Source organism: Propithecus coquereli, unplaced genomic scaffold (genome assembly GCF_000956105.1).
Source record: "Propithecus coquereli isolate 6110/MARCELLA unplaced genomic scaffold, Pcoq_1.0 Scaffold104, whole genome shotgun sequence".
Taxonomy (NCBI): Eukaryota; Metazoa; Chordata; class Mammalia; order Primates; family Indriidae; genus Propithecus; species Propithecus coquereli.
This window is the reverse complement of record NW_012134303.1, coordinates 5,527,687-5,544,935: the sequence shown is the minus strand read 5'-3', so window position 1 is coordinate 5,544,935 and position 17,249 is coordinate 5,527,687. Positions and strand designations below refer to the sequence as shown.

At 35.9% G+C, this 17,249-nt stretch overlaps 1 protein-coding gene across 1 annotated transcript in view; it reads right to left on the bottom strand.

The window, feature by feature from the left end:
* COL4A5 (collagen, type IV, alpha 5) overlaps positions 1 to 15,532 on the bottom strand; it is a 266,384-nt gene extending 250,852 nt beyond the window's left edge. Inside the window, exon 1 of the mRNA XM_012644645.1 lies at positions 15,452 to 15,532. Coding sequence (XP_012500099.1) covers positions 15,452 to 15,532 — 81 coding nt within the window. The remainder of the gene's footprint in view (positions 1 to 15,451) is intronic.
* Between the last annotated feature and the right edge of the window lie 1,717 nt (positions 15,533 to 17,249).

Below are 17,249 nucleotides of genomic sequence, written 5' to 3'. Positions count from 1 at the left end.
AAAGAGCTCTTACCACTTGATCATAAGAAAACAAAGAAGAAATGTCTGTACTGATATATGGATGGATGGATCTCAAATGTATTATGCTAAGAGAAAAAAACTATATTAAAAAAGTTACATACTGAATGATTCAATCTATATGGCATCTATGAAAAAGGTAAAATTATAAGGACAGAAAATAGATGAGTGATTACTAGAACTGTGTGTAGATGGAGGGGTTAATTACAAAGAGCAACATGAGGAAACATTTTGAGGAAATGAAACTGCTCTAAATCTTCATGATGGCAGTGGTTACAAGATTGTAAAGCTTTTATCAAAACTCATAGAACAGTGCACCGAAGATAGTGAATTTTACTGAATATAAATAAAAAGGTGACTATAAGAAAACTACAATGATATATCAATATCAAGACATCATAACAGCTAAAATGTAAAAGAGTGACAATATCAAATACAGGTGAGGAAGAGGAATAACTACGACTTTCATACATCGATGGCATGTACAATGGTACAACCACTTTGAAAAACAATTTGGCAGTTTCTTGTAAAGTTAAAAATAGACTTAGAATATAGCCCAGCAATTCCATTCCTTGATATTTACCCAAGAAAAATGAAAACATATGTCTACACAAAGACTTGTTCACAAATGTTCATAGCAGAGGAAGTGGGAGAAAACCTTGGAGACACTTTTTTCCACTCTGACTCAGTACTGGATACTTTTCCACTCCTACTCTTCTCCTTCTTCCTCCCCCAAGTCCCTGGGTCCATAAAACTGCTGGAGCCTTTTGTTTGGGGCTCCCTTGTCAGTGCAAAGCCCCAGACTCCCAGGACTGTGCTGATCCACCCTATCATGGGGAAAAATGTAACTGGAAGTGGGGTGAGTCCTCACCACTTTCTCTGGTTTAGCTTCTTGTTTATACAATCACAGAAAGTGATTAAAGGCTTGACTGTTACTGTGATTTTGGCTTGTTGTCTTAATCAGCTACTCAGACATCTAGCAGCTCAGCTGAGTTTCTGACAATATGATTGTTTAAACAGATGCAAATTATTTTTGATGAAATTTAACATTCATTACTTAAAATTTTCAGCAAATAGGAATGAAAAAGAACCACCTCAATCTGTAAAGTATAACTGTGGAAAACATGCAGCTGCCATAATAGAAAAATACTGAATATCTCCTCAAAAGATATAGAGCAAAAAATGGATGTCATCATTTACCACTTCTATTAAATTTATACTGGAGGTCCTAGCCAGTGCAATAAGTCAGCCAGTACAAAAAGACATAGGGATTGGAAATGAAAAAATATAACTCTTTTTATTTGCAGATGATATGATTGTATACATAGAAAATTCAAAGAAACTGACATAACTACTAGAACTAAGGAATAAATTTAGCAATGCTGTTCTATATCTTGATCACTTACACTACTTGTATAATTCTGTCAAAAATCACAGAATGATGCATAAAATGGGTGAATTTTACAGTATGTAAGTCATATCATAAGAAAATAAAATTAGCAGTATTTTAGAATAAAAAGATAAATATAAAAATGAATTACATGTCTTAGCAACAAGTAACTAAAAATAACATTTTAAAAATGATACCATTTAGAATAGAAATAATCATATGCATACGAAGAAATGTAACTACTGCTATACATGACCACTATGATGAAGGTAATTAAAGAATACCTAAATTAATGGAGAGATGTACAATGCTAATGGATTGAAAAAAACAATAATTTTAAGATTTCAATAGATCCTAAATCGATCTATAGAATCGTTAAAATCACTGTCAAAATCTCAAAAGGTTTTTTAGTAGAAATTGACAAGATGAACCTAAAATTTATATGGAATAAATAGCCAATACAATCAATAGCTAAGATAATCTTGAAGAAGTTTGAATGACTCATGCTACCAAAGTAATCTCAAAGTAATTAAGACAGTGTGATACTGGCATAAGGATAGACAAACAGCTCCATAGAACAAACTAGTGAGTTCCAACCTAGACCTGTACATATACATTGAATTGATTTTCAATAAAGTCATCAGGGCAATCCAATGAAAAAAGGGATTTTTCTCTTCAGTATACAGTATTGGAACAATTGGGTATTTATATAAGAACAAATGGACCTAAATACACTAAAAGCCCTGACTTCGCCACTATATAATTCATCCATGTAACAACAACAACAACAAAAAACAGTTGTACCCCCTAATCTATTGAAATAAAAAACTCTGAAACTATAAATATTCTAGAAGAAGACGTATGATAATATCTTCATAAGCTTGGGATTTACAATTTTTTAGACAAAGACACAAAAGTCATTTAAAAGGAAGGGGCATAAGGGAGCTTTCTAGGGTAATGGAAATGTTTTATATCTTGACTTGGTTGGTGGTTACCAATGTGTGTACAACTATTAAAAAATAATTCAGCTGTTTACCAAAGATCAATGCATATCACTTTATGTAAATTGTACCTCAATAAAATACTTTTAAAATGCAAAAAAAAGTCCATAGCAGCTTCACTTTAATAGCCACAAACCAGAAACAGCCTAAATGACCGTCAACAAAATGTAGTATATCCGGAAAATGGAATTCTACTGAGCAAGAAAATAATGAACTATAGATAAATACCACGACATGGATGAATCTCAAAATAATTATGCTGGGTGAAAGAAGCCAGAATAAAGAAAGTGTACACATCATATGGTTTCATTTATGTAAAACTCTAGAAAATTAAACTACTGTACAGAAAGAGATCAGTGGTTACTTGGGGATGAGGTATGTGGGTAGGAAGGGAAGGATTACAAAGAGTCATGAAAATCTTTTGGAGTAATTTATATATTTATTACCTTGAATGTTGTAATGGTTTCACAGGTATATACATATATCACAACTCAAACTGTACATTTGAAATATATGCACTTTATTGTAGGTCGGTTATAACTCGAAGTTGCTTTTAAATCACAGAGGCAGATTTGAGCTGAAAAAGAAAGGATTTGCCTTCTAACAACCAGAACAATAGAATCCTAGAATTCAAAGAGACCTCATTGGTATGTTAGTAGACAAAGGAGCATCCATCTTCTATTTGAACACTTTTAGTAAAGGAACATTACTATTACTAATGAGATACTTCCATTACTAAGCAGCAATTAATACAATTAATTGTTAGAAAATTCTTGCCATCCAGGGTTCCTGTAACTTAACCCATTAATTCTACGTCTTGCCATTTGGTGATATCCAGATAAATCTATTCTTCCCCAAAATTCAACATCCACTCAACAACTGACTACTGAGAACTAACTATATATAAAAACTATCCTAGTGAATACAAAGATATATAAGATAAGGATCCTGATTTCATGGATTTTCCAATTTAGTACATAAAATAACTGCAACTTTAGCTCACTTTCTATCAGTGTCTCTTCTGCCATGATTTGCATAGTGAGAATGTTTCTGACTTGGAAATTAGATTGAAGATGACAGGATAGATGAATAAAATATATTTCTCTCTTCTGTTTGGTACTGTAACTGTATCTACCAGGATACAGTTACGTCACTAGTTTACCAATCCCTCAACCAATGTGGTATACTGGAGAGAGAACTAGAGTAAGATTCAGAGAAGAGGGCTTCCATCTCTGCCTCTGCAACTAACTAGCTACATCTCTCATTAATCACTTCACTTTCCTGTAAAATGATGGAGTTGGTCTCTGTAGAGCAGTAGTTTTCAAACTTTTTAGTCTTAGGACCATTTTACTCTCCTAAAAATTATTGAGGACCCCAATATGTGGGTTATATCTATCAACATGTATCATATAAAACTTAAAACTGAGTTACATTCAAAATATCTATTCATTTTCAAGTCATAATAAACCCATTATTATTAATAATATACATATTTTTATGGAAAGTAATTATATTTTTCAAAACAAAAAATAGTGAGAAAAGAGATTATTTTACATTTTTGGCAGAAATCTTTGTCTGTTTTGATAGAAGACAGCTGGATCCTCATATCTGCTTCTGCATTCATTCTGTTGCAACACACTGCTTTGGCTACAATATATGAAAAAAATCTGACTTTGTGCAGTTATATAGTTGGAAAAGTGGGTATTCTAATATCCTTTTTAGACAATTGTGTATATTCTTCTTTGATACTATGCCAAAGCTCTAAAAGTGGTAGACTCTTTAAAGTTAGTTGCAATGTAGAATTTGAAACTTTATCAACTAAATATTTGTATTCAATGACATTAAAACTCATTGATCTACTTCTACCTTTGAATAGATCTTTTCCCTATAAATGATTTTGTAGCATTATGCATTAATCATTTGGAAAATATTAGTTCACTGAGATACACAGAGTTTCCAAATATAAGCACATTTTATTATATAATATAAAATGCATATCGATATAATTACTAACTGCATTAGAAAAGTCTAAGATTTGGGAAGCTGTTACACTCACAGTGGCAGATTCAAGTTTTCCAAAATTCTATTTCTCATTTGAAAAGCTAAAATTTTCCATTGGCCACAAATAGTGCCAGTAGTTTTCCTTGAAATGAAAGGTTCACTTTACTCATTTTCAAGAAAATGCCTGCCAAATACCCAAGTCTAAATAACCACAGTTTGTCTCACTTGTTCTTTCAAGGAAAAATGCGTTCAATGCAAAAATCAGCTAGTTCAGCCCACAATTCAAACGAATTGCGCAAGTGCTTTTCCTAGAAACAGCTATCTTATTTCAGCATACGGAAGTGCTTTGTGTATACTTCCTATTTTGTCATACATAATGTTAAAAAGGTATGCAATCAGGGGTTTAAGATTTAATAAAATGAATGCCACATTGAGGACATTCTTAAGTAAAATTGGCTTCCCCCCACCCGAGAGTATGAAGAATACGACTACTAGGACAATTTGGTACACTGCACTAGTAGTTTTATCCACCATCAGTGCAAATATCAACACAGTGAAAAAAGGCAAAATATTCTTCATATTTGCTATGGTCTGAATATTTGTACCCCCCCCCCACACACACCAAATTCGTATGTCTTAAAATCCTAATCTGCAAAGTGACGGCATTAGGAGGTAGGGCCTTTGGGAGATTATTATATCACAGGGGTGGAGCCCTTGTGAATGGGATTAGTGCCCTTGTAAAAGAGGCCCAAGAGAGACCCTTTGCCCCTTCCACTGTGTGAGGACACAGCAAGAAGGTGCCATCTACGAACCAGATAGCAGGCCCTTATCTGACACTGAATCTGCATTGAGCTTAGGCTTCCCAGCTTCCAGAACTATGAGACATAAATTTCTCTTGTTTATATGCTGCACAGTCTAAGGTATTTTGTTATAGCAGCCCAAACAGAATAAGACAATATTACTGTTAAAATAATCCTCATGTTCTCTCTGATAGGAATTCAGGAACCCCAGGGGTCCACAGATCACACTTAGAGAATAACTAACCTAAAGTCTCTCTAGCTCTAAAATGTCTATAATTATATAGTCAACATCTTTCATTTGTACAAATCTACAAAACATTATTTTCCCTATGTAAGTAATATATCTTAAATTTAACAAATACACAAATTTATTACAAATCTTTTATATCAACTGATCCTGAGGAAAAACTCATGAGGTTGTGAAGCAGGAACTGTTTCTTTCTTTCTATAAGAAAAAAAAATCTTGATTTTATTCAGATTTTTTCCACCCTTCAGCTTTTCCAGGCAACACTGTGTTTTGGCAGGGAGAAGTTATGCAGATGACTGTGACTTGTCTAATTCTACCTGTATCGTTCTATTCCACTTGCCAATGTACTGGTGTAGGCATGAACATATAATACAATTCTAACCAATGATACATTAGAGATGTTTTCAGGGTGGAGGTGTGGGACTCCTGAGAAAGTTTTCATTGCTGATAAAAAGGGATACACATAAAAAGGTCATACTCTTTTTCTACTGGATATTGTGGTGTCTGCATGCAATTCCTGGAACTGCAGCAGCCATCTTAAGAGAATGAGGAGGACTAATCTGAGAGACCAGATTGGTAGGTAGAGTATGGCAGAATAGACATATGGAAAGAACTTGAGTCCTTAATGGTGTCATTATTTGGTTGAATTTGTTAACTTTGGAGACAATCTACCTCCAAACTTCTTGTTATGTGAGCCCAAAATTTTCTTTTTTGTTTAAGACAGTTGAATTAGTATTTTCTAGCATGTGCAAGAGAAAATAACCTATGTGATATAAACAGGTACTATCATGCCTATCTTCCACATTTAGAAACATTTTACTGCATCAATTAGATTGTGAGATTATGCACAGAGAAGGACCTCTCCTCCTTTAGCAAGGTCCTGTGGGGGCTTGTAAATACAGAATACACTAAATAATTTTTCAGTGGTTTTGCACTCTTAATACCACTTTCCCCCCAAAGTTCCAGATATCCTTCAATACTCAATTAATGTCATACATACTATAAGAAGTTTTGGAAGGAAATCAACCAGTTCTCCTATATATAAGGAAGAGTATTATTTGATTGAATTATAAGATAAAAATTCTTTAACAGAATTTCTTGGAGTCCTATTTTATTACTCACTGTCAAAAACACAGTTCCATTAACCAGACTAGCACTTGCTTGTAAATGAGACTTAAGTTTCTCTACAAGTTAATAAGTAAACCTGACATTTACATCAGATTTGGTAAAATAAAAAATAAGATAAAATTTTAATTTGTCAAAAGCCTGGTTTCTTTTATAACATTTGCCTTTGGCTATCTTTAATCAGCAAATAACAAGGGACTTAAGGTTCCCATTTCAACAGGGTAGCAAGTACCATCACAGACTACCCTTTTGGTTAAAAGCCAGCAGAAGCTACTAAAGGAACAAAGGGCAGTTGGACCTGGACAGATTATGAAGGTAAATAAATTCAACCATTGATGCATAAAATGAGAATCTGGTTTGTTAAAATGAAAGGAGCCTACGTGTCAGATATCACACTAAAGATGTCTCTCCAAAAATTCTCAAGAATTACTGCTATTAAAAACAAATCTTTATAATAAAGATTTAGCTAAGTGGCTAGGTGGTTCATTTATAACGTTAATTAGAAAGAATATATTTTCACAAAAATTACTTCTGTTCTGTGGTTGCTATTGTCAGAAGGGGATGAGATGACAGAATGACTGCATTTTAAAAAGAAAATCATTAGAGGATAGAACCAAATCAGCCAACCAACTGGCTATCAACTGAGCATCAATTCCATAGTCTCTGCAGTAGACAGGGAAAAAATTTAAGACTGTCTCACAGGCACTCTTATACACTACTGATAGGAATATAATTGGTAAAACCATTTTGGAAAGTAATTTGGCAAGAACAGATCCCTATCATTCAGAAGCTTAAAGTTCAGTTATTCAAACGCCACCTGGAAAAGCCATAATGCATAACGGTATATGATTTTTCAGAGAAATACATTTGAATTGCACAAGTTACAAGGCTGGCAAAGAGGAAATAAAATCATTTAACTATTGACAAATGCTGGGAGAAGGTAAAGTGGGAGTGGTTCAAACTGGGAGTGGTACAAAATACATGGGGGACATCTCATTCCATATGCACTTACAAGTTTAATTTTCTAAAAAGAGGAGATAGGGACTGTGGTATTATCACCCCAAAGTGGGAAAAACAAATTAGCAATTAGGGGAAGTTTCTGGAGTATCACTAAGAGAGATGAAAGCTAGGTACAGTACCAGGGAAAGACACAGCCATTTAAGTGTAAACCTGATAGGCAGCTACAGCGCAGGGGCTAGTGAGGGAGCTGGGGAAGGAGGGCAGAAGGGACTCCCATTTTAGATGCATTCACAAAACTCCTGGGGGAGAGGGAATGTCAGTGTATTTAGAGTATGTTATACTCTCGTTATAGCTAGGAAGCGGTCTATAGACGAGGCATTCACAGAGGGCAGGCTCCACCTTCTGTCTAGGGTAGAAAAGTAGGGGAATGCATGGTTCACAAAATTAAAATTTAGGCCCTTGAGGATCAATGGTCCAGGCAGTTATGGTAAAGAGTACTAAAGGATGGGCCAGTGCTGAGTCTATCTTTAGACACAAGTCGAGAGACCAGTCACAGGAAGGGGTTAAAAAATGGGCAGTGGGAATTATTTAACTTTTCATCATGACTTTATTTTTCTCTATTATTCATCACGTATGAAATAGGGACTGAGAAAAATCTCATGAGAAGGTTTTAGAGCTTTGGTTCAAATATTGGCCCAATCATGTATTAACTGCATGACGTTGGGCAAGTTATTTAACCCATGTAGGCCTCAAATTCCTTGTACATAAAAATGGAAATAGTATTATCTACCTAACAGGGTGTAATACAGTAACCACTAAAAAAGGTTATCAGAATGTATTTGTTGATATAGCCTTTCTAAATATCAGTGTCTACTGTATGTATCAAAGACTTAAAAAATACTGATAGCCTTTAATCCACTAATTCCCTATGAAAGAAGCAATAGCTATAAAATAATAAAAAATATGGAATAAGAAATGTCCATAGCAGCACTTTTTAAAATAACTAAAAATATCTTGAAATTTTAAAATATATTCTACAAAAGTGAACAGGTAAGTAAATTTTGGTATTTATAAATATAAATTGCATGTAATAATTTAAAAATAATGTTTTAAAATTAAGAATTTTAATAACATAGGAAAATGCTTGACAAGTAAATAAATATTAAGATATAAAACTCCATATAGGGGCCAGGCACAGCAGTTCACGCCTGTAATCCCAGCACTTTAGGTGGCCAAGGTGGGAGGATCATGAGACCAGCCTGGGCAACATAGCAAGACCCTGTCTCCACGAAAAATAATAAAAAAATAAATTAGCTAGGCGTGGTGGTGCACACCTGTAGTCCGAGATACTCAAGAGGCAGTGGCACGAAGATTGTTTAAGCCAAGGATTTTGAGGTTACAGTAAGCTATCATTATGCCACTGCACTCCAGCCTGGGCAACAAAGTGAGATCCTATCTCTCTTTTCTTTTTTTTTTTTTAACTGTATATAGAATGACTCCAAATTATTGTTTTTATTTTAACCTATTTATTTACTTGTTTGTTTGTTTATTTGTTAGAGACGGGGTCTCTCTCTGTCACCCAGTCTGGAGTATAGCGGGGTGATCACAGCTCTCTGCAACCTTGAACTCCTGGGCTCAAGCCTTAGTCTCCTGAGTAGCTATGACTACAGGTGCAGGCCACTACACTCGGCTAATTTTTTTATTTTTTGTAGAGACAAAGTCTTGCTATGTTGTCCAGGCTGGTTTCAAACTCCTGGCCTCAAGTGATCCCCCTGGCTTCACAAAGTGCTAGGATTATAGGCATGAACCACCATGCCTGGCCTAACCATCAAAACAATAATAGGGATTATTTCTGGGCTGCTGGTAGAACAACAGACAGATTTTTATTTTCTTCTTTTTCTATTTTAAAGAGTTTATTCAAGCACAATAAGGACAGCCACCGGGAAGCACAGATTTGAAAGAATGGAAGTCAATGTTCCAAAGTGTAGTTGTTTAGGATGCTTTGAATGGATAAAATTTAGGGAAGCTTAACAGAATTTCATCATCCTTCTATAGAAGTCTTAATGCATAGTTATAATGATTTGATTAATCTTCAGTATAGAATATTATTAATACATATACATATCTTACTCCAAAGAAAAAAACACTTCAATTTATTTTCTCAATAATCTTCTATATTATTCAGGTTTTTGACATTGAGCATGTATTACTTTTGTTACCAAAATCAACATGTAAATTGTTTAAATGAATAAACAAATACACAGTTATTGACTCCAAAAAGTCTATAATTAAATAGGGAGAACAGATAAAAATCCCATGAAAAAAAATGCTTGTAAGGCCAAATATACGTAGATACTAAACTGGGAGAGGCTAAATATTACAAATGATCGAAGAAGGGTACAATCAGCACTTGATATGATAGTAAATAAAAGTTTCACAGGAATATTTATCTATTCTCACTAGCATGTAAGCTCTATGAAGGCAGGAACCTTGTCTTATTCAGTTTTAGTCCTAGTTTCTAGCACGAAATTATTTTGTATGCTGCACACCTCCAATAAGGGTAGAAATAGAACAATATAAATAAAATTCTTGAGTACTCAGGAGTTGCTACATAAATATCTGTTGAATGAATGTAAATATTATGCTGAAAGTATGCAAAGACTTGGATCCATAGAATTCTAACCAAGACGGAGGGCCAAAATATGTATGTAGTGCTCAAGGGACTACAGGAAAGCTCACCTAAGCTAGAATGGAGGGAGTATATCACAAAATGTACTGAAAAATAAGTCTGGATAAGGGGAAAGATCATGACAGGCCTTGAAAATAAGGCAGAGAATATGAGAGTTAATGCAGTAAGAAATGGTAAGTCAATAAATCGTTTATAATGACAATAATTAAATATGAAATTTACTGAGCATTTACTATGTGTGAAGTATTATTCTAAATGTTTTAAATAACTTTTCTCATTTTATCCTGAAAACAATCTGTTAGATAGGTACTATTGCCACCCTTTTGCCAATGAAGAAATAACGGCTCAAGTAACTACTTTGCTGAAAGTCACACATCTACCAGTCAGGTTCCAGGTCTGACTTGAGAGGCCAATCTTTTAAAGACTCTATATATACAAGACCTCTATAGGCTGGGCGCCATGGCTCACACCTGTAATCCTAGCACTCGGGGAGGCCCAGGTGGGAGGATCGCCCAAGGTCAGGAGTTCGAGATCAGCCTGAGCAAGAGCGAGACCCCGTCTCTACTAAAAATAGAAAGAAATTAGCCAGACAATTAAAAATATATAGAAAAAATTAGCCAGGCATGGTGGCACATACCTGTAGTCCCAGCTACTCCGGAGGCTGAGGCAGGAGGATCGCTTGAGCCCAGGAGTTTGAGGTTGCTGTGAGCTAGGCTGATGCCACGGCACTCTAGCCCAGGCAACAGAACGAGACTAAAAAAAAAAAAAAAAAAAAAAAAAACCTCTGCAAAGCCTACAAAACATATCTGAGGAGAGAGAACCAGAAAACAGTGAGGTCTCACTACATCAAAGATGTGTGTTTATTCTGTGGTCTTGTACTGGAATCAGAGGTATCATTATGAATTCATGGTTTTTAACATATATATAAAGAGAGATTGTAAGAAACTGATAGAGAAGTGGGTATGTGTCTGTGTATATACACATATATTTCCTAGTTCTGTCTGCTGAGAGGGCCTACTGACACCCCCAGTAGCAATGAGCATGCCAAGCACCCAGATCTGGGTTTCTAAATACCATTCTCCCATACAAAGAATCAGAGCTCCTTGGAGAAATGGTTGATTCCAGGGTTGGGGCAAGGAAAGAAGAAAATGAATCTGCAACATTTCGTGGTACCAAAAAGTAAAAGGGTGCTCAAGAAGTGATGGAGACATGTTGAAAGGAGATACAAGCCAGTTTGAATGGGCTCCTGCTGGCCAAATCTGGGGTAATTTCAGCAAAGTAAATAGTAATAAAATAGTTATAAATCATTATAACCCATAGAATAAAATGTATATTCATTAAGTCCATACTATTATAAACAAACAGCTGAATAAATAAATACATAAACAAACAGTGGAGAAAGAAAAGTTCATTATTATAGTAGAATTCAATCAATTAATAAATGTAGAAAAATGTTGAAAATTGAAATCACCTTTTGGCAAATGTCACAATAATAATTTTTCAGGCCAGAGTCACCAACAGATGCTAAAATTAGGGGACAAAAGTATGATGAGAAGCAGGATATTTATTTATTCTGGGAAGAGGCCAGGAAAAAAAAAAGAAAAAGAAACAGGATATTTACACTATCTCACAATAATGTCCTACATAGTCTCACAAGATCTGCTCACTTTGTAAATTGCAAAGGGAAAAAATAGTGACTTTACAGTGGATAAACCTAGCAGACAGCATCTTAACCAAGTTATCAAGGTTAGCTGAAGGTAAAGAGTCTCAGGTCTTACATATACAGACTTCAAAAGCCAAATTAAAATCCAGGAAAAAATATACAAACTCTTACACAGTCACAGGACATATACATATATGCACAAGACTAAAGATATATAGATAGCTGAGTGAATAAATGTTGATATGATGGCTAGGTAAATTGGTAGAAACAATAAAACTGAATTGAACATTTTAAGCAAAATGTGCCACCATACATACATACCCCACTTTTTCACAATAGATATGTTCCTGAAAACTTCAGTGTATTCAAAATTAATGCGGAAACTGAGTAATTAAAGAATCACAAGGCAAATCTTTCTTCAAAACAAGTCATCTACACAAATTATAGTTGTTTTTTAAATCTAACTTTTTACATATTGTGATTGCATAAAATCACACAATCAGCAACAGCAATTACTTTTAGACTGCTTTTAAATTATCTCACTCTATATAGATATAGAGACCAAACTCTCATCTTTTTATTCTAAGGCCAAAGTTCCTTCCATTATACCATGCTGCTTCTCCTAACATAAGCAGAAAAACATGTATTATCATTTCCATTTCACCTCCTGTGTCCAAAAACAAAATAGTAGCAGCGATCCAAATCCTTTGAATGCCAAATAGACCTCTATAGATCACATACAAAGGAGGCAGTATGGGACAGTTGTTAAGGATGAAGAATCTGGAGTCAAACTGCCTGGATTCAAATTTTCTATCTCCACAACTACCTGTGTGATTTCTGGTAAGTTACTTAACCTCTATGATTTGTGGTTTTTGTTTGCAAAGTGGGGATAATAAAGGTATATACTTCATAGGTCTGTTGTCAAGATTAAATATGTTAATGTATATTACTATATTAGCACAGTGTCTGACACACAGTAGACACACAGTAGAAAATTTAAACTATAATGATAAATGATGGCAATGATGGTACATTCTTCCTATGGAGCAAAATACTTCATAGAGGAAGAAATGTTTCATGGCTGCAAACCACACTGCTGCCCTTGAATTCTTGCCGCTGGTCACAGGGAGATAGTTCCAATTTAGGAGAAACCTATCCACTCTACTACATCAAAAACAACTTGCTACATTTGTACAGTAGTAGTATAATTTTACATAATATCCATATCCATAAATCAAGTGCATATCATACTGACAGTGAGTCAGTAAAGGTATCACCTTTACATAAAAAATACATTATTTTTATCACCAGAAATGACCTTTCCAACCTAAAGCTGTCTTTTTCTCTTATTGCTAACCTTTTGGCACAGAGGTTACTTTATTCCACCTAGTGAACACTCTACCTAAAAAAATCTTCCACATGTTTGTGATATCCCAATTTGGCATGACTTCAGGGATAACAAAATCATTTATTTATGAAAAAGTAAGGCAATTTAAGTATCAACACTCTTCCTAGTATAAAAGCCCCAGTATTAGACTACTTCAGTCAATAATCAGCCCCACTACCCTCCAGTTTTACTCTGGAAAAGCTTAACCAATATCCCCAGCACTAGTATGAAGAGCAGATACCATTCATATTTTTGAGATGATTAAAATATTCATCTAACTAGAATACTGATGTGTGAAGCAGGAAAAACAAACCCCTGGTTTCAACAGAGGCACAATATCCTAATGATAGGAAAATGGGATGTAAAGTGTTCTTTAAAAAATTATATATGAGGTAAAAGGAAAAATCTGTAATTACTTCATACACACTCAGTTGTTAAAGAATCCAAGAAAACAAGCTTGCTCTCAAGGTTTGTCAATAATAAAGAAATCTCATTTTAATATAAATTGATGCATAGTGTTGCTATGCATTCCTGCATAACTGTTATCTGGTGCACATTTATTAATAGCAGTGTCAAAAAAAAGAAATAGTTAATCAAACATCCACAAAATCTTTGCCCCTGGGCCAAATGCCATAAGCAGTAGGCACCAAAAGGATGTTTTTAAAATGAACTATTTTCAACAGCACAACTGTAGCTTTATCTGTAGCCCTACTAACTGGCTAAACTTTACCCCATTAAGATGCTCTGCATCAAAAAAACAATTTTAAATCATTTATCTACTGTGATGGAGAAAAATTATGGCATTCATAATTAAAAATATTTGCTATGCATGGTTTTTCAGCAGATTTGCTATAATTATGTGATTCTTAGAGTAACATGAAAGTTAGTTTTCATACCTTGAGTATACACTTTCTGAAGGCTAAAAAGAGGGCAAGAGATGCTGAGTGCTATAGGGAGGCTAGACAGCTAACTAAAAAGTGGACATAGATAAACTATAACATAGCAGCTATTTATAAAGAATTGATAGTCACTCAACCATGTGAAGGCCTAAGCCATGATCTCATATTAAAATGTTTTAAAAACCCTCCATAATAAATAAAATAAAAATCATCCATTATAATCATTCAAATACAATATTTAAATAATTTGTCGCACTTTTTTTTAGAGGTTATGTGAAGTTAAAGATGAAGGGCTTCAGGCTGGAGAACATTTTCTCTGACAAAGCCATTCATTCCTTTACATCTACCTCCCATCCCCAGTAGGATAGTGGGTGGGACTACCCAGATACCCTTCTAGGAGATATATTGGGGTTTAATTCTACATGCCTAAAACTGAATGGAACTTTCTGCTCTGTCATTTCATTTGTACATCCTCCCTCATTCTCCTTTAAATTGGAACACTGATTCTCCTTTGAAAAAGAAAATTATTTTCCTTTAAATGGGTGAGGGGCAATTTCTCAATTTGTTTAGGTCCCTTCGTGAGTTTTTTTTTTAAAGTAAACAAACAAAAACCCATAACTTAAAAAAAAAAAAAAGACGCAAAAGACTTGAAGCCTGAGGCCATCAGTCTTTACCTCACTCCTCTTGGTATGTTACCTTAGCATTTGTAACAGAGATGTCAGAAAGAGAAAGCAGGTCAGTGGCTTTACTGACCTGAGGTGGGGGTAGCTTCATGTTGCTTCAGAAAAGAGCAAAAGGGAAGAACTTCATGGGAGTGGGGGTTAACACTTTGATGGAAGCTGAATTTTAGAAGAGCCAAAATATTAAACTATAGACAAAGTTTAAAGAGTGCGTGGGCTGGGTACAAGTAGTGAAAAGGTTGGCCGGCAGGCAGGGAAACACCCGAGGGCGGAGAGTAGGGAGGAAAAGTTTTAAATACCCACCAGAACCTAATGAGCCATTAATAGGTGTCCCCCACCCCAGGCTTTGCTCTTGCACCCAGAGCAACTAGTTGCAAGGAAGCAAGCAGCCCTATTTTTGAACATTTCAACCTCTCCCTTGGACTTCAGAAGGCTCGAGTTACCAGCGTTGTAAATAATGTTTCTTTCTAAATAAGTGAAAGCAAATTTGAATTCCCTAGCCAAGGCCAACGAGAAAGGAAGGTAAAGGGACCCAAAAAAAGTGATTTCAGAGTAAAGAGTGCGGTGATGGGCGGGGGGAGGAGGACTTACCGCAGCCTCTGCAGGCTGCCCCCAAAGACTCAGGGCCAGTAAGAACAAGCCGGCAGCCAGGCTCACTCCAAGCAGTTTCATTCTTCTCCAGCTCCCGCAGCTCCTTCAGCACCCGCACGAAATTCCCGGCTGGCTCTGACCAATTGACATATCTTGAGGGTTTATAGGGAGAGAGCTAGAGCCGGAGAGAAAGAGTGAGAGTGTCCCAATTGTGCCAGTCGACTTGGGTGAAGAGAAAGAAGCTTTTTAAGAGTGGAAGGGGGGGAAAAAAAGCTATTCTTCTCTCCCCCCTCCCCTCCCCAAAGCCGATCTCTCGGGAGCACTTTTCCCTTCTGTCCAGACTTGCAAACTTTTTCCTCACTCAAGTCCTACAGATCTACTTTCCTCCCTCTCTTCCCCCCGCACCGCCCCCCTCCCAGCAGCACAGGGGAATTTGAGTATCACTCCGCCACAGCTTTAGACTGCACCAGCAACCTGCGAGGGAGTGACGCCCAGTTATTTGGAGGGGGGAAACTTCCAGACCAGTTGACTGAGCACCATGAGTCCAACCGTGAAGCTTTGCTATTCGTTCATTTGCACTTTCCGTCGATAGTACTCTTCCCGGCCCAGTCTCACTCTCATTGGTTTGAGCTCCAAAGCCAATTACAAATAGACCTGAGCTGGGACTACTTTTTTAGCGGATGGATCTCAGAGTGGGCGTGCTTTTTATTGTTAATCATTAGAAACAAATTTTGGTCGCTGTTCTCTAGGCTGCAGGTCGTCTTTGCCTTCCAACTGCTCACAGGAAAGAGTGTTTCTACATACAAGGAGGAGATGTGAAAATATTGGAAATATATATAATTAAATATATGCTTATAAACGAAGAAGAAAATAAATGTATATGTGTGTGAATAGTTTGTGCATGTTATGTACATACAAGATTTGGGAGCATTCAGTAAGTATTAGTAATCATTATATGGTTGAATGTTATTGTAATACAGTCATATCTTTTTATTTAGCTACATTGAATGCCATAATTAATATTTACCTCCTATATCGAGCTAACATAAAAGGTATTGACTCCCATCGTAATTACATTTCAGAAGAATTTAGGGCAAGGAATTAAATAACTTGAGTGCAATTTTCCTTAGAATTAACACAAACACCTAATTGGAAATATTTAAATGGAGTTAATAGTTGAATTGATGTCTCAGGAATAAAGTAGACTTGGACATTACTTTGATAATTCTGATACATACATTTTTTAAAGTATCAAAAGGCCAAGAAAATATTTCACGTGGACCCCTTGAAGGGTCTTTCAGGAGTTTTCTGAAGAATTCTTCACATTTCTGTTGTCTCAGGCCCTGGGATTAACCACTTTGGAGTCTTTTAAGGTTTTGGATCTATTTCACGGAGGCCCACTCATTCTTAGGTTCTATTGAGCTTAGAGTAGATTTATAACTCCAGAAACTCCCTCCTCTTCCCAAGAGCTTAGTGTACAATCAATTAGAATGAGTGTTGTATGCATTTGGGCGTGTGTGCAAGAGCACTTTTGGGCCCATCTGTCTATGTAAAAGTAGTATGCCTAAGTCTATTTATGTGTAATTTAGTGGTTTATGGAAGTGTATGATGCATAGTTGCTTAGGTCTCAGTGTAAAGGTCTCTAGGGACCTATGTGTGAAGCTGTGGAGATAACTTGGGACTGTTGCGTGTAGAGGTGCCTGAAAGTGAGAAAGACTACCGGCTGCCCAAGGTAGGGGGGATGATTGACAGCAGACCGCCCCGCCCCTTTCCCCTCCATTCCTTCCTCTCCTGGTGC